Source organism: Electrona antarctica, assembly GCF_951216825.1.
Source record: "Electrona antarctica genome assembly, chromosome: 3".
Taxonomy (NCBI): Eukaryota; Metazoa; Chordata; class Actinopteri; order Myctophiformes; family Myctophidae; genus Electrona; species Electrona antarctica.
In genome coordinates, this window is record NC_136808.1 from 47,788,921 (window position 1) to 47,816,590 (window position 27,670).

Genomic DNA, 27,670 nt, shown 5'->3' on the forward strand with positions numbered 1-27,670 from the left:
ATGCAGGTGAGAAACATCGAAGCTATAGCATCCATGTTCTATTGATCTAATGTAAAACATTAAACCTAGCGTCCATGTTCTAGGCTAGGGGGAGAGAAGAACCATATAGCCAAAACATTGCAGATCTACAAGCTCACAAAGCACCGCTACGCTATCTGTTATTCAAAGAGATTTGATGTAGCCTAGAAGTACAGAGTTACATCTTTCAGCAGATCTACAAGCCCTACAGTCTGAACAAAGCAGATCTATAAGCCCTACATGCTATATGGCTGTATTTAGCAGATATGCTAAATAAAAGAGACAAAGAGACAAGCTCTCAACATGCCACTTTGAGCTTGTAGATCTGCTATCTTCAAGTAGTTGGCAATCTGATTTGTATAAGGATAGTTGACTAAAATGCTGAAGTGTGTGTGTGTGTGTGTGTGTGTGTGTGTGTGCGCGCGCGCGTGTGTGTGTGCGTGCGTGTGTGTGCGCGTGCATGCGTGTGTGTGTGATTCGTGCTGGTGTCATGCACCGACAAACTGCAGATCTATAAGATCACAATTGTGACACGTTGTGGATCATATAGATCTGATATTTTACATATTTTAAATGTATAAGTCGCATTCACAAAATCGTACTTTTAAGTGTTGATGTCATATGTGTGTGTGTGTGTGTGTGTGTGTGTGTGTGTGTGTGTGTGTGTGTGTGTGTGTGTGTGTGTGTGTGTGTGTGTGTGTGTGTGTGTGTGTGGGCGTGCGTGCGTCAGGTGGATGGCGGCAGCGTGCACGGCAACGTGCACGTGGTGGACGACGTGTCGGAGCGTAACGATGATGAGGAGGATGGTCAGAAGATGAAGAGCGTCTCCTGCTTCAAAAACATCAAAATATTCCTGCTGAGCGAATGTGTCTTGATGCTAGCCCAGGGCACTGTGGGAGCCTATCTGGTATATATAGATCTATGATATGATGCTAGCCCAGGGCACTGTGGGAGCCTATCTGGTATATATAGATCTATGATATGATGCTAGCCCAGGGCACTGTGGGAGCATATCTGGTATATATAGATCTATGATATGATGCTAGCCCAGGGCACTGTGGGAGCCTATCTGGTATATATAGATCTATGATATGATGCTAGCCCAGGGCACTGTGGGAGCCTATCTGGTATATATAGATCTATGATGTGATGTTAACCCAGGGCACTGTGGGAGCCTATCTGGTATATATAGATCTATGATATGATGCTAACCCAGGGCACTGTGGGAGCCTATCTGGTATATATAGATCCATGATATGATGCTAGCCCAGGGCACTGTGGGAGCCTATCTGGTATATATATAGATCCATGATATGATGCTAGCCCAGGGCACTGTGGGAGCCTATCTGGTATATATAGATCTATGATATGATGCTAGCCCAGGGCACTGTGGGAGCCTATCTGGTATATATAGATCTATGATATGATGCTAGCCCAGGGCACTGTGGGAGCCTATCTGGTATATATAGATATATGATATGATGCTAGCCCAGGGCACTGTGGGAGCCTATCTGGTACATACATATCTATGATGCTAGCCCAGGGCTCTGTTGGAGCCTATACTGTATCTGGTACATACATATCTATGATGCTAGTCCAGGGAACTGTGGGAGCCTATCTGGTATCTATAGATCTATCAGAGGCAGAGCCATAGAGTAAGACAGAGTTAGGATATTGAGGGAGCAGAAAACAGCCCGGTCGGTCACGTGGTTCATGTAACTCGTTTGTCACTGTAAAGTCCATAGACTCCAATGCATTCCGTAAACCTCCGGTTCAGGCCTTTGTCACTATTGGCCAATAGAAGTCTATGGGCTGCCATTGGACTGAAGCCCCATGAAGTGAAGCCCCATGAAGTTGCCATAACGCTGTCTTATACTCCCAGGGCACTGTGGGAGCCTATCTGATATATTTTAATGTATTATTTATTTATTGTTAGACTATATATTTAATGTATTATTTATTTATTGTTAGACTATATGTTATTGTATTATTTATATGGAGAGTGTGGAGAAGAGGTGAAGAAACGAATGCAAGCAGGTTGGAATGGGTAGAGAACAGTGTCAGGTGTGATAGGAAAGTTATCAGCAAGAATGAAAGGGATGGTGTAGAAGACGGTGGTGAGACCAGCTATGTTGTATGGTTTAGAGACAGACAAACATTTTGTATGGTTTAGAGACAGACAGACTTGTATGGTTTAGAGACAGACAGCTATGTTGTATGGTTTAGAGACAGACAGCTATGTTGTATGGTTTAGAGACAGACAGACATGTTGTATGGTTTAGAGACAGACAGATATGTTGTATGGTTTAGAGACAGACAGACATGTTGTATGGTTTAGAGACAGACAGACATGTTGTATGGTTTAGAGACAGACAGACAGCTATGTTGTATGGTTTAGAGACAGACATATGGTTTAGAGACAGACAGACATGTTGTATGGTTTAGAGACAGACAGACAGCTATGTTGTATGGTTTAGAGACAGACATATGGTTTAGAGACAGACAGACATGTATGGTTTAGAGACAGACAGACAGCTATGTTGTATGGTTTACAGACAGACAGACAGACAGACAGACAGACAGACAGACAGACAGACAGACAGACAGCTATGTTGTATGGTTTAGAGACAGACAGGAAGGCAGACAGACAAACAGGCAGACAGTCACACTGAGGAAAAGACCGGAAGCAGAGCTGGACTAAAATGTTGAGGTTCTCTCTGGGAGTAACAAGGATGGATAGGATCAGGATCAGGAACGAGTACATCAGAGGGACAGAGCATGTCAGATGTTTTGGAGGTAAAGCCAGAGAGGCCAGACTGAGATGCTTTGGAGCGGAGGAGGGATAGTGTGGTAGAAGGATGTTGAGGTTGGAACTGCCAAAGAGAAGATTTATGTGAAAGAGGACATGAAGTTAGTTGGTGTGAGAGAAGAGGAGGCAGAGGACAGGGTGAGATGGAGGCAGATGATTGGCTGAGGAGACAGAAGACAGGGTGAGATGGAAGCAGATGATTGGCTGAGGAGACAGAAGACAGGGTGAGATGGAAGCAGATGATTGGCTGAGGAGACAGAGGACAGGGTGAGATGGAAGCAGATGATTGGCTGAGGAGACAGAGGACAGGGTGAGATGGAAGCAGGTGATTCGCTGAGGAGACAGAGGACAGGGTGAGATGGAAGCAGGTGATTGGCTTAGGAGACAGAGGACAGGGTGAGATGGAGGCAGGTGATTCGCTGAGGAAACAGAGGACAGGGTGAGATGGAGGCAGATGATTCGCTGAGGAGACAGAGGACAGGGTGAGATGGAAGCAGATGATTGGCTGAGGAGACAGAGGACAGGGTGAGATGGAAGCAGACGATTGGCTGAGGAGACAGAAGACAGGGTGAGATGGAAGCAGGTGATTGGCTGAGGAGACAGAGGAGGAGATGGAGGCAGATGATTCGCTGAGGAGACAGAGGACAGGGTGAGATGGAGGCAGGTGATTCGCTGAGGAGACAGAGAACAGGGTGAGATGGAGGCATATGATTGGCTGAGGAGAGGACAGGGTGAGATGGAGGCAGATGATTGGCTGTGGCGACCCCTGAAGGGGAAAGCCCAAAAGAAAATAAGTTATATATGTATTTATTTATAGTTATATGTTATTGTATTATATATTTATAGTTATATTATGTTTTTGTATTATTTTATAGTTATATATTCATGGTGTGTTCCAGGTGAGTGTGTTGACGACGTTAGAAAGACGCTTCTCTCTCCAGAGTGCAGACGCCGGCCTCATCGCCAGCAGCTTCGAGGTGAGGAACCTCTCGCCCTCAAATTGATTTACGTATATATTTCATTTCATTTCAATTTTGAGGGGTGCTAGCTCTCCTATATAGGGCTTTAATGTTTGTTTTTCAACATGTTTGTTTAAGAACACGTCATAGACAATAAAGATAAATCTAATGTTTGTTTAAGAAAACGCCAGACAATAAAGAGAAATCTGTTTGTTTGTTTTGAGGACTTAAACAAACATTAGCACCCGTGCACCCGTTGCTTAAACAAACATTATGTTGTAATTTATGTTGTAATTTGATAAGAGCGCCCCTCACTTCACACAGGTGTGATTTTTTATGGTTTTGTTGCTGTCGGGAGAAACCAACCTAATAATAACTCAATTAACTCAAATAACTCAAGGTTTTTGATATTCTTTGCATAAATCAGTGCTATCTATAGAGCGTCGCAGTCCCGCCTCGCCCCCGACGACAGGCCCGGAAGAGAATTCCCCATTCATTTTTCCCATAGACGTTTCAAAAAGTATTTATTTAAAGACCTTTTAAGCCTCGGACAAAGCCAACTCTTGTTGTGACAAATCATGACAATAAACACAACGTTTTGGGCCGATCAAATAAGGAAGAAAAAAAGGGCAGGGTACATTTTTAAAAGTTTTTCTTCTTTCTAATTATTTGGCCCAAAACATTGTGCTTATTGTCATCATTTGTCACAACAAGAGAGGAAAAATGAACATTGAAATCAGCTGGTTTCTTCCCGACAGCAGAGATATTATTATTATATTATATATTATGTTATTGTATTATTTAGGTGGGGAACCTCGCCCTCATATTGATTTATATTTTGACTGATACATGTCCATTCAAACTCTAGACGGGCCTGCCCCAAAGTTATTAGTGCAGCCGGGTCCGGCAGCCGGCTGCCGGACCTCATCAAAGCCTGTACAATCAAGACACTGCTCCCGGTGCCACCCTTAGATCTCCATATATGGAGTTGACCTGTTCTGACATTCCATATGTTGATCTGACCTCATCAAACCCTGTACACTCAAGACTCGCTCCATATATGGCCAGTACAGAATTCATTCCATATGTTGATCTGACCCCCCCCATGGCAAAGCGCCAGCGCTCTCCCAGCAGTCTGCTGTCACCCAGGTGGATGCGTGCACGCCCTCAGGGTATTGTTTATTTATAGTTATATTATACGTGTTATTGTATTATTTAGGTGGGGAACCTCGCCCTCATCCTATTCGTCAGCTACTTCGGAGCGCGCGCCCACCGGCCGCGTCTGATTGGCTGCGGCGGCATCGTCATGGCGCTGGGCGCGTTGCTCTCGGCGCTGCCCGAGTTCCTGTCGCACCAGTACGAGTACGAGAGCCTGGATGGCTGGAGCCAAGACCCGAACGCCGGTCCGGGAGCCGGGCGCGATCTGTGCTACAACACCACCCACAGGACGGAGAAAAAACAGCAGGGCAGCAGGTAAGAACCAGGATTGGATCAATATCACCGTACAACACTATTCATTCACATCACTGTAATTAATTAAACCTGCACTGGATCATATTACTGCTAATCAATGTCACTATTATGTATAGCATTAATGTTCCAGTATTAAATATCAGATCTACAAGCTCACAACAAATGTGACGTATTTAAGCAATATTACACGAGAGTGTGTGGTTTAACGTGATTATTGCCACAACAGTGATGCGGTCAGGAACAAGACGTAGTCGAGTTCCGCAAGCATCACTGAAGTGGCAATAATCACGTTAAACCACACCCTCGAGTGTAATATTGCAATTATACAACAGTTACCCTTAAAAATAAGAAAATCGCTGAAAACACATATTTTTTTATGTAGTCACTACGACCACAAATGTCCCAAGAAACTAGCTAGCCTAGCCTACTGTAGTTTGCTGCGCTCTGGCAAAACAGAGCAGCTGAATTCTTTGTTTTGATTAGGTGTGGAGTGGTGCTCGTTTGATCCATGGCTAGGGCTGTTTCAACCAATCAGATTGCTTCCTCGAAACGACCTGTGGTATAATACCCCTTATAAAAGGGCCGCTGCTTAAATAAGGACCCCTTACTATAAGGGGTCCACTATTCATGTACTATTGATGTACTACATGATGTACTATTATATTTATAATGTAATTTGTAACCACAGGAAGTGTGGAGACAAGGCCAACACAGACATGATGTACTTGCTGCTGATTGGTGCTCAGGTGCTGCTGGGGATCGGAGCCACGCCCGTTCAACCGCTGGGCGTGTCTTATATCGATGACCATGTAAAGCGAAAAGACTCTTCCTTATACATAGGTATGTATCCTTATATGCTATACATTTACAGACCTGCTCCGCTGCCATTGGCTCCCACTTGCCCAGAGCCAACAAAAAAAAACATTGATGTTTAGCCGACAAAGCAACCAAAGCTATGACAACCCAGACTATGAAGCCTGAGCCCTGATTACAATTTACAATTCAGTTTAGGCATTTATCAGACGCTCTTAATCCAGAGCGACTTACATTATCCAAGAACAAAAACATGGTAATACATCAAATACATAAATATTGTAGGGCTGGGAATTTAACTGATTAATTTAGATGAATTAATTACAGAAACAATAACACGATCAAAAAAAGTGCTGCAAGTGCTTAGTTTTTGCACCACGGAACCTTTCTCACTGGACGAATTTCAGGCGTACCGATCATACCGGTGCACGCAACGGGGGAATAAGCCGATCAGACCACTTTGCTTGGCCCAGTGGATGGGATGTGAAATTATTGATTCACTCGTACGCCAAAATCTGTTTAAATTGAAAAAAATGCTTCTCAGGTCAAATATTGATATGCGATTAATTTTGATTAATTCATCAAGCTAAGAACAGTGGAATATCTATAATGAAATTATGCATATTCACTATTGTCTACATCTATAAGTTTAGCCTTTGCATACGCAAGTGCAACCCCTATACTATAGCTATAAGGGAAAGAGCTGCGATCCAACCCTACAACCATCCTAACCCTAACCCACACATCCTAGACTCTGCTCCCTTCTCTAAAACACCCTGGACAACGCTCCACACGTCCTAGACTCTTCTCCCTTCTCTAAAACACCCTGGACAACGCTCCACACGTCCTAGACTCTTCTCCCTTCTCTAAAACACCCTGGACAACGCTCCACACGTCCTAGAAAGAGTCTAGGACCTAGACTCTTCTCCCTTCTCTAAAACACCCTGGACAACGCTCCACACGTCCCAGACTCTTCTGAGTCATCTCCCTTCCCTAAAACACCCTGGACAACGCTCTACACGTCCTATACTCTAAAACACCCTGGGCTCTCTATCTCTCTCTCTCTCTCTCTCTCTCTCTCGCTCTCTCTCTCTCTCTCTCTCTCTCTCTAATGTAAAGTGAATGTCTCTCTCTCTCTCACTCTCTCTCTCTCTCTCTCTCTCTCTCTCTCTCTCTCTCTCTCTCTAATGTAAAGTGAATGTCTCTCTCTCTCAGGTATATTATTCTCTACGCTGGTGTTCGGTCCAGCCTGTGGATTCATCCTGGGTTCACTTTGTACCAAAGTCTACGTTGACGCCGTCTTCATCGACACCAGTGAGTTATCCTACTACTAGACCTGTACGTGCCCATCGCAGTCGGCCACCGGCCTACTTGGGAACGATGCAACTTGGGAACCTAATGATATACGTTGTCATAGCACCCGTTTTAACTGTCAGTCCCATGGGGATCTGTGTATGCCTGTGTGCCTCATGTGTGTGAGACTGCACACTGAAAAGTGTACTTGGCAATCAATTCGGCCCACTGGCAGAGCCTGATTGGTTGAGCCTCAATTTGGCTGAGGCAGAGGCTGTAAATAGGCCTGTCTCACAGCCATTCCCCACCCCCTTTCCAGACCTAGTGGTGTTGACGTGACGTCATATAGACATTACATGTTAAAAGACCTACATTCAGAAGCCATAAACAACGCTTTTTCTGAAGGTAAACTTTATTCTATTTGGTTTAGCGGTCTTAACATCTTGTTTTGTTCATAATAATATTGGTCTTTTACATTGTAACATTTGGAAACGGCCTTAAATGGTGCAGAGAAAGCAGGTAGGGATGTAGCTCTGGTCCATAGCCTTACTCATGGACCAGAGCTACATCCCAGGTGAAGGCCATTAGGATTAGGACGGTTGTATGGTGTCTTTGAAGGTATGGGGTTGTGTTAGGAGGGTTGTATGGTGTCTTTGAAGGTATGGGGTTGTGTTAGGAGGGTTGTATGGTGTCTTTGAAGTTATGGGGTTGTGTTAGGAGGGTTGTATGGTGTCTTTGAAGGTATGGGGTTGTGTTAGGAGGGTTGTAGGGTTGAGGTTCATTAGCCATTAGCCACTATTTACCAAGCAGAGAAACAGAGCATTAGGGTTTGGGTTAGGACGGTTGTACAGGTTGAGGTTACATTATCCAGCAATGTGTCTACGTGTCCCTGACAAGACAACCGACCCTTTGCAGGTAGTAAATATGTGGGTGAAATTCAAAACAATGTATACACAAATGATGTTAACTTATTCTATCTACACTAATAGCTGAATATAGGAGGGGCTGGCACCTCTCAAAAAATAACGATGAAACAGACAAAATAAAAAATACAAACGATATTCAAGTGGTAAAGGCTTCAAAAAGGGGGACCCCTAGCCTCTACTGCATGAGCTGGGATGTCATGTAACTTAATTCATCATACTAAATGAAACATGAAGATCACAACCTAGTCCCAAAAAGGGCGACCACCATACCTCCTGCATTTCATATCTAAGCCTCTCCAGGGGTAACAGACGTCATTTGGAATATTCTAAAATCTAAAACAAATCAAACAATGTTATACGTGAATAATGTTAGGCTGGACCGGTGCTGAGTAGCCAAATGTGCTGGCCGGGAGCCCAAAGGCAAAGAAAGACACAGAAACAGGAATAGGGGTGAAACTGAAATGTATTCAAATAACGTTTACGTCTGGGGGAAGACAGTCGGGAACATGAGACGTGGTCCCTAAGGTGGTTAGGGACCACGGTTTGGGAGGTTTGGGAAATCCAGAGAGCGGCTGGAAGGAGTAATAATTATAGGCTATGTGTGGCTTATAGCGCTTTTCATAGTACTCAAAGAAGCTCTACATGTGTGAGGGGATGGAACACAACAAAAGGACAACTTTATTAGGAGAAACAAGTAAAATAAGAATTAAAACAATAAAAATCACAAGTGTGAAGTGAGGGGCGCTGTTATCATCGTACATCATCATGGATCATGTCATACTGGCCAATCAGAATGCCTTTTGCCTGTGATTGTTTAGCTGATTTGCTCGTTTACATATGACGTACATTTTCCCTCAATGTCAATGGAGTTTAATGTTTTGATGTTTAATTTACGTCATATTTAGCGGAATTTCTCAGTTCATTGTCAATGGCAAATCTTGAGACGTGTGGGGACAAGATTTAGCGGACATTTAACCTGAATCCCCTTTCATTGGCTAACGCCCCTCAAAAAGAGTAACAAGTTCAAAACAGGTCGGCTTGGGAAGGCTAATCTAAACACGTGGGTTTTCATTGCAGTTTCGAAGGTGGTGAGGGAGGGAACATATCTGATGTGTTTGGGGAGAGCATTCCAGAGGGTATGGGCGGCCACAGAGAAGGCCCTGCCGTCCTAGGTTTTGCGCTTGATCTTTGTGGGGACCTCAAGGAGGCCGGGGTCGCTGGACCTGAGGGAACGGGAATGACTGTATAGGGACATGTGGGTTGGGAGGGCTGTGACGTATAGGGGGAGCCAGGTTGGGACATGTGGGTTGAGGAGGGTGGTGACGTATAGGGGGAGCCTTTTAAGCTCCAAAGCTTAAAAGGTTTATTTAAGGTTCCTTACACCATAGTGGACATGATGTTTCGAGCCTCACGGCTCTTCATCAGATCTGGTGGAATCAGCCACGGCCCTTAATGCCCTATGATGGACCTGGAATATGTGGCGCAACAAAATAAATCATAATTACATTAAAATCAACTCCCAGGAGATTTTTAGTTGTTGTCGTGTTGTGATTTAAGCAAGAATTGTTTGCCAAACAGGTTTAATCTTTGACCAAAACCAGAACATATGCACACATGTACCCAAAGTTAATTTAATTTACATTTATTACATAAAAGCTTGTATATTCTGTCAGTGTTGGGTCCGTTAGAGGACAGGTGTAGTCATAGAGGACAGGTGTAGTCCTGTAGATGGCACTAGATGACTCTCCAGTCATCTCGGTTCTCCATACATCTGGCAGGCTCATTTGTGCTTTCTGCACCAGCATCTTTCTTTAGTACGTCCACGTATAGGTCGGTGTGGGACGTCCTCTCGATCGATGCCTGTGTGCTGGTTCCCACAGTACAAGCTTTTTGGCCAGGAGTTCTTGGTGTCCAGGTATTTAAAGTCACCGACCTCCTTTAGGACAGTACCCTCTATTGTTGTTTGGGGCAGATGTTCTTGGGGGTAGTCTTGGAGGACAGGTGTAGTCCTGGAGGACAGGTGTAGTCCTAGAAGACAGGCGTGCTGTGCACTCTGAACCTGTACATGCAGGTGTCCCCAGTTGGACAGCATGTGGACCTCGATGAGGCTGAATGTCTTCAGGTTGTTCTGGTCCTCACTGAAGGTCTACAGGTGTAGTCCTAGAGGACAGGTGTGCCGTGCACTCTGAAGCGGTACATGCAGGTTTAGTCCGGGTGTCCCCAGTTGGAGAGCACGTGGACCTGGATGATGACAGGTGTAGTCCTAGAGGACAGGATTGCCGTGCACTCTGAAGCGGTACATGCAGGTGTAGTCCGGGTGTCCCCAGTTGGACAGCACGTTGACCTCGATGAGGCTGAAGACCTTGTGGTTGTTCTGGTCCTCGCTGAAGGTCTGCAGAGCGTCTCCGTCCTGGTCGTAGGTGTACGAGCCCAGCAGCGTTCCTCCCGTTCCGCCGCCGCTCTCTTCCGCCGCCGCGTCGTCGTCGTCCAGGCCGTAGACGCTGAAGTCCCGCGGTGCGCTGCGGATGCTGCCGGCCGGCGCCAGAGACCGGGCCACATGCTCCAGCGTGAAGAAGGTGGGTCGGACCCGCATGGACAGGCGGATCACCAGCTTGCCCTGGGAGCCCGCAAAGCCCCAGCAGTTGCCAGGCTGGTTGTCGGGCTGCAGGACCACGCGGGGCGGCTTGGTGACGAAGCGCCCGTTCTGATTGGACGACGAGGAGCAGTCGGCGCTGGGCGGGACGCAGAACAGACTCCACACAGAGCTGTGTGTGCGCAGCACGGCGCCGCCAGCTGACTCCAGCGCGTAGTCGGCCATACCCACGCGGTCCTCGGAGAAGAGCCGCAGGGCGCTCTTCACCATCAGCTCCACCTGCTCCTCCGTCACCGGCGAAGACGAGGAGCCCGAGCCGCTACGCCGCCCCTCCGTCCGGTCGCCACCGAGCTTCAGAGCGCCAAGCGCCGCCTTGAGCTCGTCGCGGCTCACGTAGCGCTGCTGCAGCCAATGGGAGAGCTGCGAAGAGTCGCCGCCGGGGAAGGGGAGGAGTCCTGGGGAGGAGCCCGCCGGGGCCAGCTGGTCCCCATGGGGGCGGAGCAACAAGGACTGGTGCTCCTGGCGGACCCGGTCCGCGGGCGTACCCGGTCCGCGGGCGTCGTCATCCAATCCCAGCAACCTCCGGACGTCGCGCTGAACGCTCTCCACGGCCTCCTTCAGCCGGCGCACGTCGGCCACCAGTGCACCATGGGAAACGTCGTGGCTGTGTTCGCGGTGGCGTCCGGCCATCAGAAGCTCCTTCAGCTGAGACATGCTCTTCTCCAGCCATAGGAGGCGCTCCGAGTCTCCCAGCATGCTCCTCCAACGAGACATGTCGACGCCCCCCAGATCCAGCCCCAGCCCCGCCCCCTCGCTGCGCCACCACGCGCCAGCCAGGAGCAGGGCGACCACCACCACTAGGGGCGTTAACCGCCGCCGGGCCAGGCGGCTCCGCGTCTCAGCCTCACCTGAGACTCTGTGGCCGTCGCCCGCTGCGCCGCTGAGGGCGAGCAGATTGTGCCATGCCCTGCCCAGCCACCAGGGAACGTCAGAGACAACCTTACACACCTTACAGTCCAGAGGCTGGTTCCTGTTCCTGGCGACGGACCCCCCCAAAGCCGCGAAACGTGACGACGAGGGCGACGCGTCCCTGACCTCGTTGACGTCCTTTAGTCGGGTGTTGGACCACATGTCTGTCTGTCTGTCTGTCTGTCTGTCTGTCTGTATGTCTGTCTGTCTGTCTGTCTGTCTGTCTGTCTGTCTACATTATTTACGAATAACGTTCTGATTATTTGACTTTTATTTCACTTTTAAAGGAATTGACATGGCTGTGATGGCGTCATTCTGTAGTGATGTAATTAAAATATGATGAAATGTTACTTTTTTTATGAATTATTAATTCATTCATTAATAATATAATAATAATAATAATAATAAACTTTATTTATAGAGCACCTTTCATGACATAAAAATGCAGTTTACAGAACATATAAAGAAAAGCCAAAAGATAAAACAGCATTAAACTCCAAGAAACAAAATTCAATAATAGCGTAAAATAACAGTCAAAAGAAAACATTACATGAACATTAAAATATGAAAAACATTACAAAACATTAACTAGCAGCAGGGAGATAAAAAACTCATCCAAAAGCAAGGGTAAAAAAGTTGGTCTTGCTGTGTTTTAAAAATGTCTACAGAGGCTGCCTGTCTCAGGTGCCGTGGGAGTTTATTCCAGGCCGTTGGCCTGTAGAAGCAGAAAGCTGCTTCACCGTGTTTTTTAGACGCCATTCCCTTAGGCACTCCGAGCAGTCCAGCAGTGGCCGACCTGAGGGGACGGCCTTGGGCATATTAGGCAGGCAGTCATGGCGGTAGGAGGGTGCAAGACCGCTTTATAAATAAGTACAAAATAAAATAAATCAATCCTTAAAACAACCAGGAGTCAGTGCAAAGTAGCCTCGGTCCCAGGCTTACTCATCTGTGAAGAGAATAATATAATAATAATAATGTATTTATATATTGTTATGCTTTATTTGTTTCAGGTAAGTTGGACATCACCCCAGACGACCCGCGGTGGATCGGGGCGTGGTGGGGGGGCTTCCTGCTGTGTGGCGTGCTACTCTTCTTCTCTGCTCTCTTCATGTTCGGCTTCCCGCAGGCGCTGGAGGACCAGGACTCGGACAGCGCCGCCGAGAGCGAACAGGCCATGCTACCTCCGTCTATGAAGCCTACGGACGTGTTCAACACCACCGACTCTGACCTGACCGTCTGTCAGCATCTGAGAGGTATTGATATCAGTGGTTCCCAAACGTTTTCATGTCAAGGACCTCAAAATCCACATTTACTTGGCCGCGGACCCCTATTTGAAAACATCAAAGCCAGGGACCGCTCTAGCAGTGGGTCATGGTCCATTTGTACACTCTCTGAGTTACAGACCATAAGGGTCTATATGGTTCCTAACTATCTTTTAGCCCTCAAGGACCCCTGGTGGTCCCCGGACCCCACTTTGAAAACCAAAGATCTATATCTAAACTCAGCAACAAAAGTTTTGAAACTTAACTTCGGTTCATTATTTCTCCACTTTTATAATACCAATTGGTATTGTATTTTATATCATTTTAATCGTTGATTAGTCACCTTTACAACGAGGAGCAACACAGCTAAACATGTGGGTAGTGCCTCCAAAATGGCAAGTGGTTGGTATTCATCCTTTGAGTTGCTTAGTGGATTGGATGATTGCACTCTCACACAGTAATATGGGGGAAAACACAGGTACGCCATTTTTACACTTTATTAATTTTACACTCCGTGTTAGGGAACTCAGTAACAGCTTGGCACCATGCTGGTCACCAAACTTAGCCACATTTTGCTGTGGGATGGCATCCCACAGCAAAATGTTTGGTCATCCAACGTGGTTCTATTGGTCACTCTAGCTGATCCCACAAGTGTTCAAATGGGTTGAGGTCTGGACTCACGGCAAGCCATCCCATCCACTCCACTCCCAAATTCTGGAGGTAGGCAACTCTGTGATGATCCTGGCTCTGTAGGGGGCGAGCGTTGTCATCCTGGAGGATGGCGTTAGGTCCATTAGGTTAGATTCTGAAGATATGGGATCGCCACTGGCTCCAGAATCTCATCCCGATATCTCACTGCATTTGAGATTGCCTTCAGTGACAACCTCAAGTTCTGTCTTGCCTGTGAGAGATATTGCCCCATACCAAGCCGTTGCAGCTGCTTTTGGATCTTCCACCCACTACTGAGTTCCCTAACACTGAGTGTAAAATGAATAAAGTGTAAAAATGGCCAATATGTGTTGTTTTTTCCTTATTACTGTGTGAGAGTACAATCATCCAATCCACTAAGCAACTCCAAGCAAGGGTTGAATACCAACCATTTGCCATTTTGGCACATTTTTTGGAGGCCCTACCCACACGCTTAGCTGTTTTGCTCATTCCGCGAACACCCGATCCATACAATCTATGCCTTGTTGTAAAGATGACGAATCAACGATTAAAATAATATAAAATACAATACCAATTGGTATTATTAAAGTGGAGACATAATGGACCAAAGTTAAGTTTCCGAACTTTTGTTGCTGAGTTTATACCATAACCCAGCAGGCCATGTTACCTCCGTCCATGAAGCCTACCAATGTGTTTTTACACTAGGGTGGGACGACGGTACCTCACGATACGATATCGGTGGCGATATTAGGCCCTCGATATAACGATAATATAACGATATTCTATATAACATCAGGTTCTTGAGCTCTACAGTGTTGTTGGCTAAGCTGTCGCGCCGCAGTCCTTTGCCCTGGGTTGGGTCCCATAGAGTCAATTTACTTGCCTCAAATTCTGGGTGCCTGACGCAGTGCTCTGCCAGCCAGCCTCATCCTTCTCTCTCTGACTTTGTCTGTGACCCGTGGTAGGTCCCCATAGAGGTCCAACGAAGCGAAGGGCTGCCTGGTATCTTCGTCCCTGTTAGGTTTTTATATCCATCCAGTTCTAACTGAACTGACCGTCGGGACTCAGCAACGGCGGGGAAAAAAAACAATCTACAAACATAGGAACACATAGGAACTAATTTTGCTGCTCATGAATGATATAGTAGCAGGAATTATGTTAAATATATTGAACCGAGCCGTCTTGGGTGAATGAGTGGGTCCATTTGGTTACACTCCCAAAGTGAAATGACTGTGTCTACGGCCAATCGGCACGTGACGCGAGCAAAAGGACTTTGTTTTGTCCAACGCTGACCTCCGCGACCAAAGTCAAGCAATTTTAGCGACTGGAAACAAATATATATCTTCAAATTTGAATGCAACTTAACAGGCCATGTTACTCTGTCCTGTGTGTGTGTGTGTGTGTGTGTGTGTGTGTGTGTGTGTGTGTGTGTGTGTGTGTGTGTGTGTGTGTGTGTGTGTGTGTGTGTGTGTGTGTGTGCGTGCGTGCGTGCGTGCGTGCGTGCGTGCGTGCGTGCGTGCGTGCGTGCGTGCGTGCGTGCGTGCTGTTGATGAGGACACTAGAGAAGTGACCATTTTGGAAGTGGCATTTGACCACAGTCTGGAAGAGGCATTCCTTACCAGCTATGGTGCTTAAGTACCAACGTCTTATCGATGCTATTAATCTGCTTGTGTTCATATTTATTATACTATCTTGGTTACAAATGTAAAATGCTTGTGTTCATATTTGGAAGCCTTGACGGTAATTTTACTAATATCCATAAATCAGTTGTGAGAGGCCTGCAGATTGCAGGAATGCCCAAGCCGAGAGCTATGGCATTGGCAAAATTCTGTTCAGTGTCTGCGATAATTGGCATTCGCCATATATGGAGGAGGCGATGCATCCTGACCTGTACCCGTGATCTGTATCCTGAAGCACTTGTTGAGTTTGTGCATCAACTACTGTTTGTGTTCAAGAATTTCTTGTTAAATGTGAACTCAAATAAAGATGTTACACGTGTGTTTGTGTGTGCGTGTGGTGCGTGCGTGCGTGTGCGTGCAGTCATTCCCAAGGTGACCAGACACCTGCTCTCCAACCCAGTGTTTACGTGCGTGACGCTCGCGGCCTGCATGGAGATCGCCGTGGTCGCTGGCTTCGCTGCTTTCCTGGGGAAGTACCTGGAGCAGCAGTTCAACCTGACAACCTCCTCGGCCAATCAGCTGCTAGGTAGGCGGGTCCAACAACTCAAAGTCAAATCCTCGGTATCTTTATAACCAGCTTCGGCATTCAGTGCTATACCAAAGATTATTTATTTATAAAGATGGGCGAACTTCATTGGAGCCACTAGAGGTGAAATCGTACACAAAGCCCACAAATGGTCTCCTAAATAAAGTAGGAGTGGTTTTGCTTCTCCCCCGAAATGCTGGGATAAAGAAAGGTCGATAACAATAATAGATTTTCTCCTGATTTGTCTCGCTAAAAGAAGCCATTTTAGTATGAATATTTTGGAAATGTGATTGGGTCCAGTATTTAGTTCAGTGACCATGGAGTTAAGTCTGTGTTCACGTTCACACTCCCAATGGAAATTAATAGACTCCTGTTCCTACCCGGAAGGAGGAGTGAAATCGCCTCCTGCGCTTTTGAGCAATTTAATGCAAGTGGATGGGAGGAGAAATCCGGTGCTCGCACTCATGGAACACTAAACAGGATTACATACATACATACATACATACATACATACATACATACATACATACATACATACATACATACATACACATACATACCCAGCCGATCACCAAACGTACCTTAGATATGTCATCAGCCAATCACTGATTGGCTGACGGACAACACCGGGATACGACCGACATATACGCAGCCGATTACAATTGTGCGCTCTGCTTGCGCAAGTAATAATAATAATATTTCATAACCAGGTCTTACGGCCATCCCCTGTGCGTGTCTGGGCATCTTCATGGGAGGTCTGCTGGTGAAGAAGTTGAACTTGTCGGCGCTCGGCGCTGTCGGCATGGCGATGCTGGTCAACCTCGTCAGCACCAGCTGCTACGTCAGCTTCCTGTTCCTGGGATGTGACAACGGACCGGTCGCCGGGGTTACCGTCGCCTACGGCAACGAGTAAGCTTTGCTGTTTAACCAATTAAGACCTGAGACCAGATTCTACAAATGTCTTCCGAATCCAGTTTTCTGAGAAACCTATAGCGGTGCACTGGTGCTCAAACTTTTTCATGTCATGGACCCACAGAATTATCTGTATTTGGCCGCGGACCCCCATCTGAAAATATGTTGTTCCTGGCACCCCCCAGAAGCAAACGCAGATAGCCCACACAGGGGAGGATTACCCAACGGGCCTGTTGGGCCCAGGCCCAGGGGCCCTTGAGCTAGGGGGGGCCCTGAGCTTGAGCTTCACGCGGAGGCTCTAGCTCAGGGCTAAAACAAAGTGCAAAGTTAATAACGGTGACGTGGTCCGCGTCACTGTTATTTGCATGTCGGTGGCCCAGGGGCCGGTATCTCATGGTCCGCCTATGATACATGTCATCATCATCATAATTTTTCGACCACGGTCGAGATAATGGATTTCACAATGCCACGCCAGACTTCCCGGTCCTTCATTACCATCCCCAGTTCCTGCTTACTGATGCATGTGTCCCTATAGCGATGACATCAGGGAACGACAGTTTTCTACCTCTGGTCTGCTTTGAGGCAGGACTCCAGAGAAGAAGGGAAGATAATCTCATATAATGCAGGGCTTGACACTAAGGTCTCAGAGGCACTTGCCCGTTGAGCAAGTATACGTCATGTTCAGAATCAGAGTAGCTTTTTTAATACTTTTCATTGGTTGAATATTATATATATATATATAAGGCCATACACAGACGTAAAGGGTGTTCTCTTCTTCTTCTTCTTCTACAGAACGTTGTATTCGTGGCAGCGCCCCGAGGTGGCCTGCATCAGTAACTGCAACTGTTACACCAGTTATTTCAGCCCCGTGTGTGGATCAAATGGAGTCACTTACCTGTCTGCCTGCTTCGCTGGGTGTATGCAACCTGTGAGTGCACGCACGCACGCACGCACGCACGCACGCACGCACGCACGCACGCACGCACTAGGTTACTGTTATAACCATGGTTCTATGAGTTACTGTTGTCCTTTGAAGAATATAATCTACAAAGGAGAGAGTGCTTTTCCTCTCCCCATAGAGCATAATCAGACCTTAAATACTTAGACTAGAAAATACTCAGGCAAAAATACGGAGAAGTTCTGCAGACAGATAGATGGATGAAGAAGCACAGGCATTCAGATGAATGAAGGTTCCGGAGTTCCATTTTATTTGCAGACACAAAGTACAGATCATCTCTCCTGCATGGGCCTAGGCCACCCGCCTCACGGCGTGTGAGCCACTGACTAACTGTTACAAACATTTTCAGTAGACCTTATACCACTCAAAGACAGAGACATCAAAGGAAGAATGCAAAGGTGGTCCCAACCCCCCTGTACCAAATGGTCAAACATGTCTAGATAAGGTAGTGGTCACCAGGAAGGACAGAGCCAGGAGGCACAGTAGGTGTCCTGGCCTACTATCAGCAAGCCAGATCTTTAGGGTCCCTCCTGCAGCTGCCCATACATCCTGTCTAAACACGTCATGTCACTCTCTCAGGCCCTGAGAGACAAAGATCCACTTTAGTTTAAAACATGGTTCTTTATGCTATATTAATGTGAATTATGGTTTTCCATATACATCATAACCTCCCTTTGAGACAATCATGTCTCATAAAAACGAATATGGAAACACAATTGACCCTCGTCCTCCCTTTGGCACTGACTGGAACATCAAGATGACACAAAGAAATCAAACAATTACAGTAGAATTAAAAATGGCTTACAAACTTCCAGGCATTCAAATCACATAACTCGTTACCAGTGTTCTCATTCCATTACAGTATTATCATCGGTGTGCTTATAGAACTCCCTTCTGTGTTCTCTCTTACACCCTAACTTCTCTGTACTGTAATTAACTTCACTTTAAACCTTACATAACTCAAAACATGATCATTGGCATAAATGATAACCCGTAAACATTTATCTGACACTTAAACACAATACACCGTCGCTGAATCCAACCCCTTTTGCTTCACTCCAAAGCACCCAATTATTGAATACAAAGTGTGTTACGGTTCTTCAAACTTTACATCTGAAGCTCTTAGCTTCAGTTAATGTCAAGGATAAATGTTACCATAGTCATCCATAAAATGATTCATTTTTGTTTAGTTAACTCATCTTTTTAGGACATGCAGAAATCATCTATAATTATTTCAACACTCTAGATTTCCCAAGGCTCGTACAAATAACAGCTGCGGCACTTTGTGATTCACACCCACGAAACAACATAAAAAACCAATGCGAGACCTGACCACCTCTTTGTGATTCACACCCACGAAACAACATAAAAAACCAATGCGAGACCTGACCACCTCGTGCATGCTACTATTATTCACTTACGTTAAAATCCTAGAGTAATTTATATAACTTTAGAGTTTTCCCCACATGTCATAGCAGAAATACCTTCGTTGACTTTTCCCATTCACAAATTTATTCGAACAAAAATAAGAACTTTATGCACAATTAGGACGATTAACACTTATGCGTACGACAGGAGCGCTGTCTTTCGCCTGACAAAGAAACATCTAACTAATTTTACTCCGGTTAAAATTTCTATTCAGATCCAAATCTCCCTTAGGCATATTCATCCCCATTAAGTCAACTTATCTAATTAAATACCTGACACATAAGATCAACATACATGCCCATTATATGTTGAACTAGACAAACGTAAACATACATTTGGAATCAAATGGAACGATATCCATCTGATATAATACAATCTTCTGTAACGTTTCTTCTCCTTTTGTCTCACCTTCGTCATCAGTCAGCGCACACGGGCCAAACGAGGTTGTGATTGTGCAGTACACTTATGCACCGCATGGCGTAGGCCGCTCTGTTGTCGAGAGTTGCCCTTTGTCCCGTCCGGAAACTTTCATTCTGAATTCTGATCTGAATTCACTTTATCACCTCCTCCCTTTCAGTCATGACAATACAACATGACTAAAAAAACGAGAAAGTGAATCAGTGTCATCACAGGAGCACGTAGGCCTCTGCGAGGCAGAAACTTGCGATTCGCCGCGTTGCGAGCTTGTAGATCAGCTCTGTCGAGCCGCTGAATGGAACGAAGCCACGACGCCTCGCCGCCGGCGCCTGTCGAGTCGAGACGCGCCGTGAAGAGTCAATGAAGTGGCCATCGCCTCCCTTGGACCGCTGACCGCCGACGAACGCACACGGGCCGGGGCACCCTCCCCGCCGTCCAGCCGCTGTCCATCGCCGAGGCACGCACAATCGCCCTCCACCGCAGGCGCCGTGTAGAGTAGACTGTAGGCCGCCTCCCTTCGAACGCCGCTCAACGCCGACTGTAGTCCCCCCGTCCTCCGTCCATCGCCGGGCAGGAACCGCAGCTGTGCAACGTCGCTCCTCAGTGCAGGCCATCCCTGTTGCTGTTGCGGCGGTGATCGCCGTGTTGAACCCCGTCGGTTCGACTGCGCAGCGCCGTCGTCGTTCCCCTCCGTTCAAAAATAGCCGACCGAAATATCTATTAGACTGAATTGTCAATTGTCCACTGGTTCTCTCGCCTGACGCAAAAATGCATCAACACGACCGAGCTCGGCACCACTTTGAAGAATATAATCTACAAAGGAGAGAGTGCTTTTCCTCTCCCCATAGAGCATAATCAGACCTTAAATACTTAGACTAGAAAATACTCAGGCAAAAATACGGAGAAGTTCTGCAGACAGATAGATGGATGAAGAAGCACAGGCATTCAGATGAATGAAGGTTCCGGAGTTCCATTTTATTTGCAGACACAAAGTACAGATCATCTCTCCTGCATGGGCCTAGGCCACCCGCCTCACGGCGTGTGAGCCACTGACTAACTGTTTTCAGTAGACCTTATACCACTCAAAGACAGAGACATCAAAGGAAGAATGCAAAGGTGGTCCCAACCCCCCTGTACCAAATGGTCAAACATGTCTAGATAAGGTAGTGGTCACCAGGAAGGACAGAGCCAGGAGGCACAGTAGGTGTCCTGGCCTACTATCAGCAAGCCAGATCTTTAGGGTCCCTCCTGCAGCTGCCCATACATCCTGTCTAAACACGTCATGTCACTCTCTCAGGCCCTGAGAGACAAAGATCCACTTTAGTTTAAAACATGGTTCTTTATGCTATATTAATGTGAATTATGGTTTTCCATATACATCACTTTCTATAAGTTTGTAACATTGTCTGTCTCTCTCCTGTCGTCTCTCTCCTGTCTGTCTCTCTGTCCTGTCGTCTCTCTCCTGTCGTCTCTCTCCTGTCTGTCTCTCTCCTGTCTGTCTCTCTCCTGTCGTCTCTCTCCTGTCTGTCTCTCTCCTGTCGTCTCTCTCCTGTCGTCTCTCTCCTGTCTGTCTCTCTGTCCTGTCTGTCTCTCTGTCCTGTCTGTCTCTCCATGTAGAACATGACTGGCTGTGCATGTATCTCCGGCGGCAGCAGCAGTGGGGAAGGGGGCGCGTCAGTGGGCGGGGCAATGGGCGTGGCTCTCCCAGGGAAGTGCCCCACGCCAGGATGTCGGCGCAACTTCATCATCTTCCTGTGTGTGATCTGTGTGTGTAGCATGATAGGAGCCATGGCCCAGACTCCGTCCGTTATTATCCTTATAAGGTAATACCACCCATATAAGGTCATACCATGGCCCAGACTCCGTCTGTTATTATCCTTATAAGGTAATACCACCCATAAGGTCATTCCATGGCCCAGACTCCGTCCGTTATTATCCTTATAAGGTAATAGCACCCATATAACGTCATACCATGGCCCAGACCCCCTCTGTCATTATTTAAAAAATTCTAATTATCTAAATCTAATTATTTGTTCAGCCCAATTTTGTTGTGTTTATTGTCCTGATTTGTTACCATCCGAGTTAGCTTTGTTCGAGGCTTACAGGTCTTTAAATAAATATAAGTAGCGGATAGGGGGGGGCTTAGACAGGGCCACGGGGGAGAGAGAGAAGGATTTTTTTATTGATAACAAGCACGTTATCGATCAGGCCTATCGAGCTGGGTTCTTATCAAGCCCACACAACTATTTTTGTGGAAGGACAGGAGACAGTAAATTCTGAACAGAACCAGTATCTTTAGGGCCTTCAAATCAAATACAGAACTTTTCTAACAGACGGAAGACAATTGACCTTTTTACCAATAAAATGTTACTGTTGGTTAATGTGTGTACCGTCACCTTAAAAGTGTAATTTTGTTTCCCCGGACAGCGCTGGTTGGCAGGTATATTAATACACTTTTAGACCAACGTGTTCGTGCCAGCATGGATGATTGTCTCCACCAGGCCGAAGGCATGGGGAGAGAGTATGTTTTGCACTCCGTCCGTGTGTGTGTGCGTCCGTCCGTCCTTCCTTCCTTCCTTCCTTCCGTCCGTCTGTTACCAGCTAATCTCCGGCACCGTTGGCCCGATCCATGCCAAACTTTGCACACACACTCTCTGGATGCCAACGACGAACCTCTGCCCCAAATATTCCTCAACGGCCTGTTATAGCGCCACCATGAGGCCGATTTAGGCAAAACACATTTCTGTAGATTACTCGTACACATTTTATCCATACATCACACAATTCGGTATACACTATCTCCATAGTCATGTGATCAACACGGATCTGCACCATTTCCCATCTTCCTTCCTGATTGGCTAAGATTCGCTTCCAAAGCTCACATGATTGGTCCGTTTCGAACAAAATGCCACAAATCACAAACAGTGTGCAATTTCCGTGAAATTATGCACGCACATTTCCACTAGGCTGAGGACGACATGACACAATTTATTTTCCAAACCAGCCTCATGGTGGCGCTATAACAGGGCAATTCCTGTTTTTACCTATAACTGCATCGATCTGTGTACAACTTTGTATGCGCACTCCCTAGAGGCCATGGAAAAACATTTTCCCTGCATCCCTCCACATCTGCCGGTTATAGCGCCACCATGAGGCCGATTTCTGCAAAACACATTGTTTATATTAGTCGCACAGATTTCATCCAAATCTCATGCAAATCGGTATACATGATCTCTGTAGTCATGTGATCAAGACGAGTCTGTTTGATTTCTCAGATTCTACACTGATTGGCTAAGATTGCCTTCCAAAGTCTTCTGGAGTGGCCCGTTTTGTACAAAATGCTGCACATGTCCTGCTCATGTTTATATCACTCCTAAACATTTTGCCAAACATCACACACACTCCTATCCTCCTGGTGGAGACCTGTGCCCAGAAGGGCACTTTTTCTAGTTTGATTTATTTCTTGATCGCCTCTTGTCTTGATTGTTTAAACATGGCATCATGGGCTATATGCTCGATAACAGGCTTGATAAGCCCTATAAGCTTATTGATAACGGGTGCTCAATAAGCTTGTTTTCAGATTGTTTTGGGTATCGGTTATCGAGCGCCATCCCTAGTAATGATAATGTTGTTTGTTCTTCCAGAACAGTGAGTCCAGAACTGAAGTCATACGCCCTGGGTCTGTTGTTCCTTCTGCTAAGACTGATAGGTACGCACGCACGCACGCACGCACGCACGCACGCACGCACGCACGCACGCACGCACGCATGCACGCACGCACGCACACACTGTGACACACTGTGACACACTGTGACCTTCTCCCTCCAGGGTTCATCCCCCCGCCTCTGATCTTCGGGATGGGCATCGACTCCACCTGCCTGTTCTGGAGCTCGCCGTGTGGGGGAAAAGGGGGGAAGGGGGCGTGCGTGCTGTACGACAACGTGGCGTACCGCCACCTGTACGTGAGCATCGCCATCGTCCTGAAGGCGTCGGCATTCGTGCTGTACGCCACCACGTGGCACTGCTTGCGACGGAACTACCACAAGTACGTCCTGAGCAGCGAGGGCTACCTGACGCCCACCGACGTGTTCGAGAGTCCCAACGTCACGTCGCTGGAGCGACTGGGAGCGCGGCATCATCCCGGCATGGCACAGTCCACCACGGAACAGGGTTCGTATTTTATAATATTAACTATTTTTTTGTGTAGTGTAGCTAAGCCTTGCCATCGGATTCAGATCAGGTCAGAGTGGTATTCTGGCGTTAGCATTCGTATCTTACAGGATTTGGATAATTCTGTTCTACTGTAGCTTGGGCACATATAAGTTATACTGCAGTTATACAACAGTACTACTACTAAGTTATACTACAGGTAAATATATCATACAGTAAGTATCCTATATAGCGATTAAGTATAATAAAAAGGAGGTACCTAGCTAAGATACTGGGCTCAAGTTACTAATCACCCATAACTCCCTCCCCCCAACGCCTAAGGCAAGATACAGATCCATAAGACCTCCTCAAAGGAGCCTCTTACACAGCCCACTGACAGCTCCCTGCTAATACAGGAAATCTGTTGAATTTGTTGAATTGAAAAATGGGCTTCGTTAAGACCTCCGTAATAATGGTCAATGCCTGTGTGAAAAGTCGGAGCGATTGGTGCAACCAGTGAGGAGCTGACAGTGTTTCAGACATTCATTCAGAGATTCATTCAGACATTCATTCATTCAGTCATTGAGTGAATTATAGCTTGATTAGTTTTATTATAGTAACAATGTTATTAATTAATACCTCACACCCACGGACGTGTTTTCCTCTTTTTCCCCTTCTGTTATGACATGGTCAGACATAAGTGTAGGCTACTTTTAATCCCTTATCTATATTTAAAACCTTCTACATGGGCAGGTAAGTGTACTGTACTGGGAGTTTTCGATCTCACTATTAGTAAGTAAAGGAAAGCATGAAGAAGCAGGACCCAGGCATCACGACTCAGGCATAATTTCTTTATTCAGAGTTCTCAGTCGGTTCTTAGTACAGCAAAATAGCACCATGACTTCTTCCCAGTTCTCTCCCTTCCTCAATGACCCACACACCCATGTATTCCCAGGCAAATCCCAGGCAACAACTAATAGACAGTCAGTAACAGATTTCCTTTCATGGACATACAATACAGGTCTTTAGGTGCAGTCTAGTTTGGGCTAGATTTGGTGAGAAGTTCTACATCTGTTGGAGTTTGTCAGAGGAGAACTGAGATGCTATTCTAATTGGTCATATACGGATCTGTTCTAAAGATGACAAATAGTTACACCTTTGCTGACAGTGTGGAGGAGCCAAGTCAGCTGTTAGATTGACAACTGCCGTTTGAGCACATTGATGAGAGTCCATTCAATTTGACTGAATGGACGGCAGAGAAATACCCAATGATGCATATATATTTGGCAGTCTATAGTTGGCATTCTAAAATAGCCATTACAGTACTTTCCGTGCTTTGACTGGTTGTGCTCAGTGTTGATTTCATCGACTAAAACTATGACTAAAAATGTCCGTCGACTGCCTTTTTTCACTGACAAAAACAAAATGGAAACCAAATGAAAACTATTGTACGATGACTAAAACTAAGTTGTGAGCTTCTGAATCGGCTATTTTCAGCAAGTGTAAAATCAGTCATTACGACGGCATAAAGGCCCACCAAAACACATTTTAGTCGACTAAATCAACTGTAGATCTAGTCGACATTTAGACTAAAACTAGACTAACACTAAAACATTCCAGTTTGTGTCTATTGGACACAGGGCCAGCACCTAGCCTCGCGCTTCCAGACTGTTGCCTCTCGCAATGTTCAAATGCTTCCGGCATACGGTCTGGAGCAACGGAAGCTCTATCATCATGAATAAGCGATAAAGCGGAAGTGGAGACTCCTCCCCACTTCCGTTTCGTCTTTACAGTCGTGCAAATTTACCCTAATATAAATTGAAATTTGCAGAAAAGAACAAAAAAACAAAGACATTTTAAAATGTATTTTCATGAACGGAAATCGTATTTCGGGAGATATAGATCCATACTGGCTACGCAAGACTATGTTCTGTGGTGAAAGCATACTTGACAACATGTGTTTTGTAGTGATGAAAGCACATGACAACATGAGTTTTGTAGTGGTAAAAGCAAAGGACATGACAACATGAGTTTTGATATAGGCGCTGCTCACACATGAAATGAATTGCGAGCTGCTCTGCCCCCCTCTCCCCCCAGGACAGCAAGAGAGCACCGTGCCTTTCATGTGTGAGCGACACCTTAGGGGTGAAAACATAGGACATAACAACGTGTGTGTGGTGTTACCTGTGGTGAAAGCATAGGACATGACAATGTGTTATTTCCTAACGCATGAATTACGCATGAATTAAGCGGTAGTCGTGTTCATGAAAGAAGAACGCTATGTTGTACATCAGCTGATTGGGAGTGGCACTGTTACTCACTCTCTCTCTGTCTCTCTCTCTCTCTCTCTCTCTCTCTCAGATCTGCTGACAAACGTGTCCAGTATCGACGGCAGGATGAAGTTTGTCTACAACGTTGAGGAGGACGGCCCTTTAAGGCAGTGGGCGGAGCCTGATGACAACGCAGAGTCAGCCTTATAGATGACATCACTGATGACATCACTGATGACATCACAACGTGGAGTCAGTCTTACAGAGGAGGAGGCGTTTATTTAGATTACATCACTGATGACATCACAAAGTGGAGGAGGAGCCTATTTAAGCCAGTTGGGCGGAGCTTAAAGCCTGTGGCAGTGATTGGCCAGGTCCAGGGACCGTGCGGGGCCCAGCACTGTGGGGTTGTAGGGATTCGAACCCACGTCTCCTGTGTGGGAAGTGAAGGGACACTAGGGCCAAACCGCTAGCCTATGGGGGGCAGAGGCTCTGAGCTACGTAATATTAAAAAAAAATCACACCCGTGTGAATTGAGGGCCGCTCTTATCATCATACATCATCTCATTCCGGCCAATCACAATTTGCGTCCTCACTTTTGTCCTCAATGTTTGTGTTTGCACACTTTTGTCTTCAATGTTTGTGTTTACACAAACACTCAAAGCTGGGCATAGGAGGGGCTAGCACCCCTCAAAAAATCTGGAAAGTCTTTAGATTTAGTTTAGAAGGCATTGAGGTCTTAAGGGGTTAACGATTGAGTTATGTTAGGGTTTTAGTCGTGTTGTATTTCTGGGTTTGGAATCCATATTGTTATCGTATAGGAAATGTTAACAAAATGGATTCCAGACCTGAACTAAAAGCCCTAACTCTAGTTTGTATGGAAAAGGAAACATCTGCTTCCTCCATGTCGCTATACCACTGAAAGTATTTCCACAACTTGAAGAAACTTGTCGGATTCATACAATTACACGTTTGAAAAATAATAATTTTGCAGTGTATCCACATCTGCTCTGGACTGAATCAGAAGACGGAGAAATAACTTTGATAGTCGAATTCAGGCGAATTCAGACCAGTTTGATCCAGTCTGATCCAGTCGCGAGTGCGTAATCGCGAGTGCGGAATCGCATTCACGTTTGTTTCAGGACTTGCTGTCATTGCCCAGTGCACTTGTGCAAGGATGTGCTGTCTGTGATTGCCTGGCCAGTGGCCACTTTGAGTGGCACTCGGGGGCAAACGCTCTCGCCAGAACATGAGTTGCTCTTCTGTGCCTAACGGGTCGCAACTCGAACGGGGCTGAGTCGGGCTAAGCGAACTTCGCAACGTTTCGACACGGCGACTCTCGTGGCTCAAGTTGGCTTTAGACGGCGGCCCTCTGTCGCTGTCTGAAACTGTTCTTTATCCCCTACTACTAGTAGGAAGGGGAGTGACCATTTACTCAAACGCGAAGGTGATTCCGCCCTCGCGAATGTCAACGTTCTGGTTAACTCCGCCTCCTCCCTACACTGGGGACGCGGCCATATTTCTGCTCCGCCTCTGATTTCAGAAGA

General features: G+C 46.3%; 1 protein-coding gene across 1 annotated transcript; it reads left to right on the top strand.

The window, feature by feature from the left end:
* LOC306919828 (solute carrier organic anion transporter family member 3A1-like) lies at positions 1-26,333 on the top strand (the record flags this gene model as incomplete). Its single annotated transcript, XM_079496378.1, has 14 exons — positions 1-6; positions 749-925; positions 3,727-3,804; positions 5,006-5,259; positions 5,948-6,099; positions 7,288-7,386; positions 12,864-13,106; positions 15,825-15,989; positions 16,700-16,898; positions 17,694-17,829; positions 21,322-21,527; positions 23,349-23,413; positions 23,533-23,874; positions 26,215-26,333. The coding sequence occupies 14 exons, from the start codon at positions 1-3 to the stop codon at positions 26,331-26,333; spliced, it is 2,241 nt and encodes a 746-aa protein (XP_079352504.1).
* Positions 26,334-27,670: the final 1,337 nt, after the last annotated feature.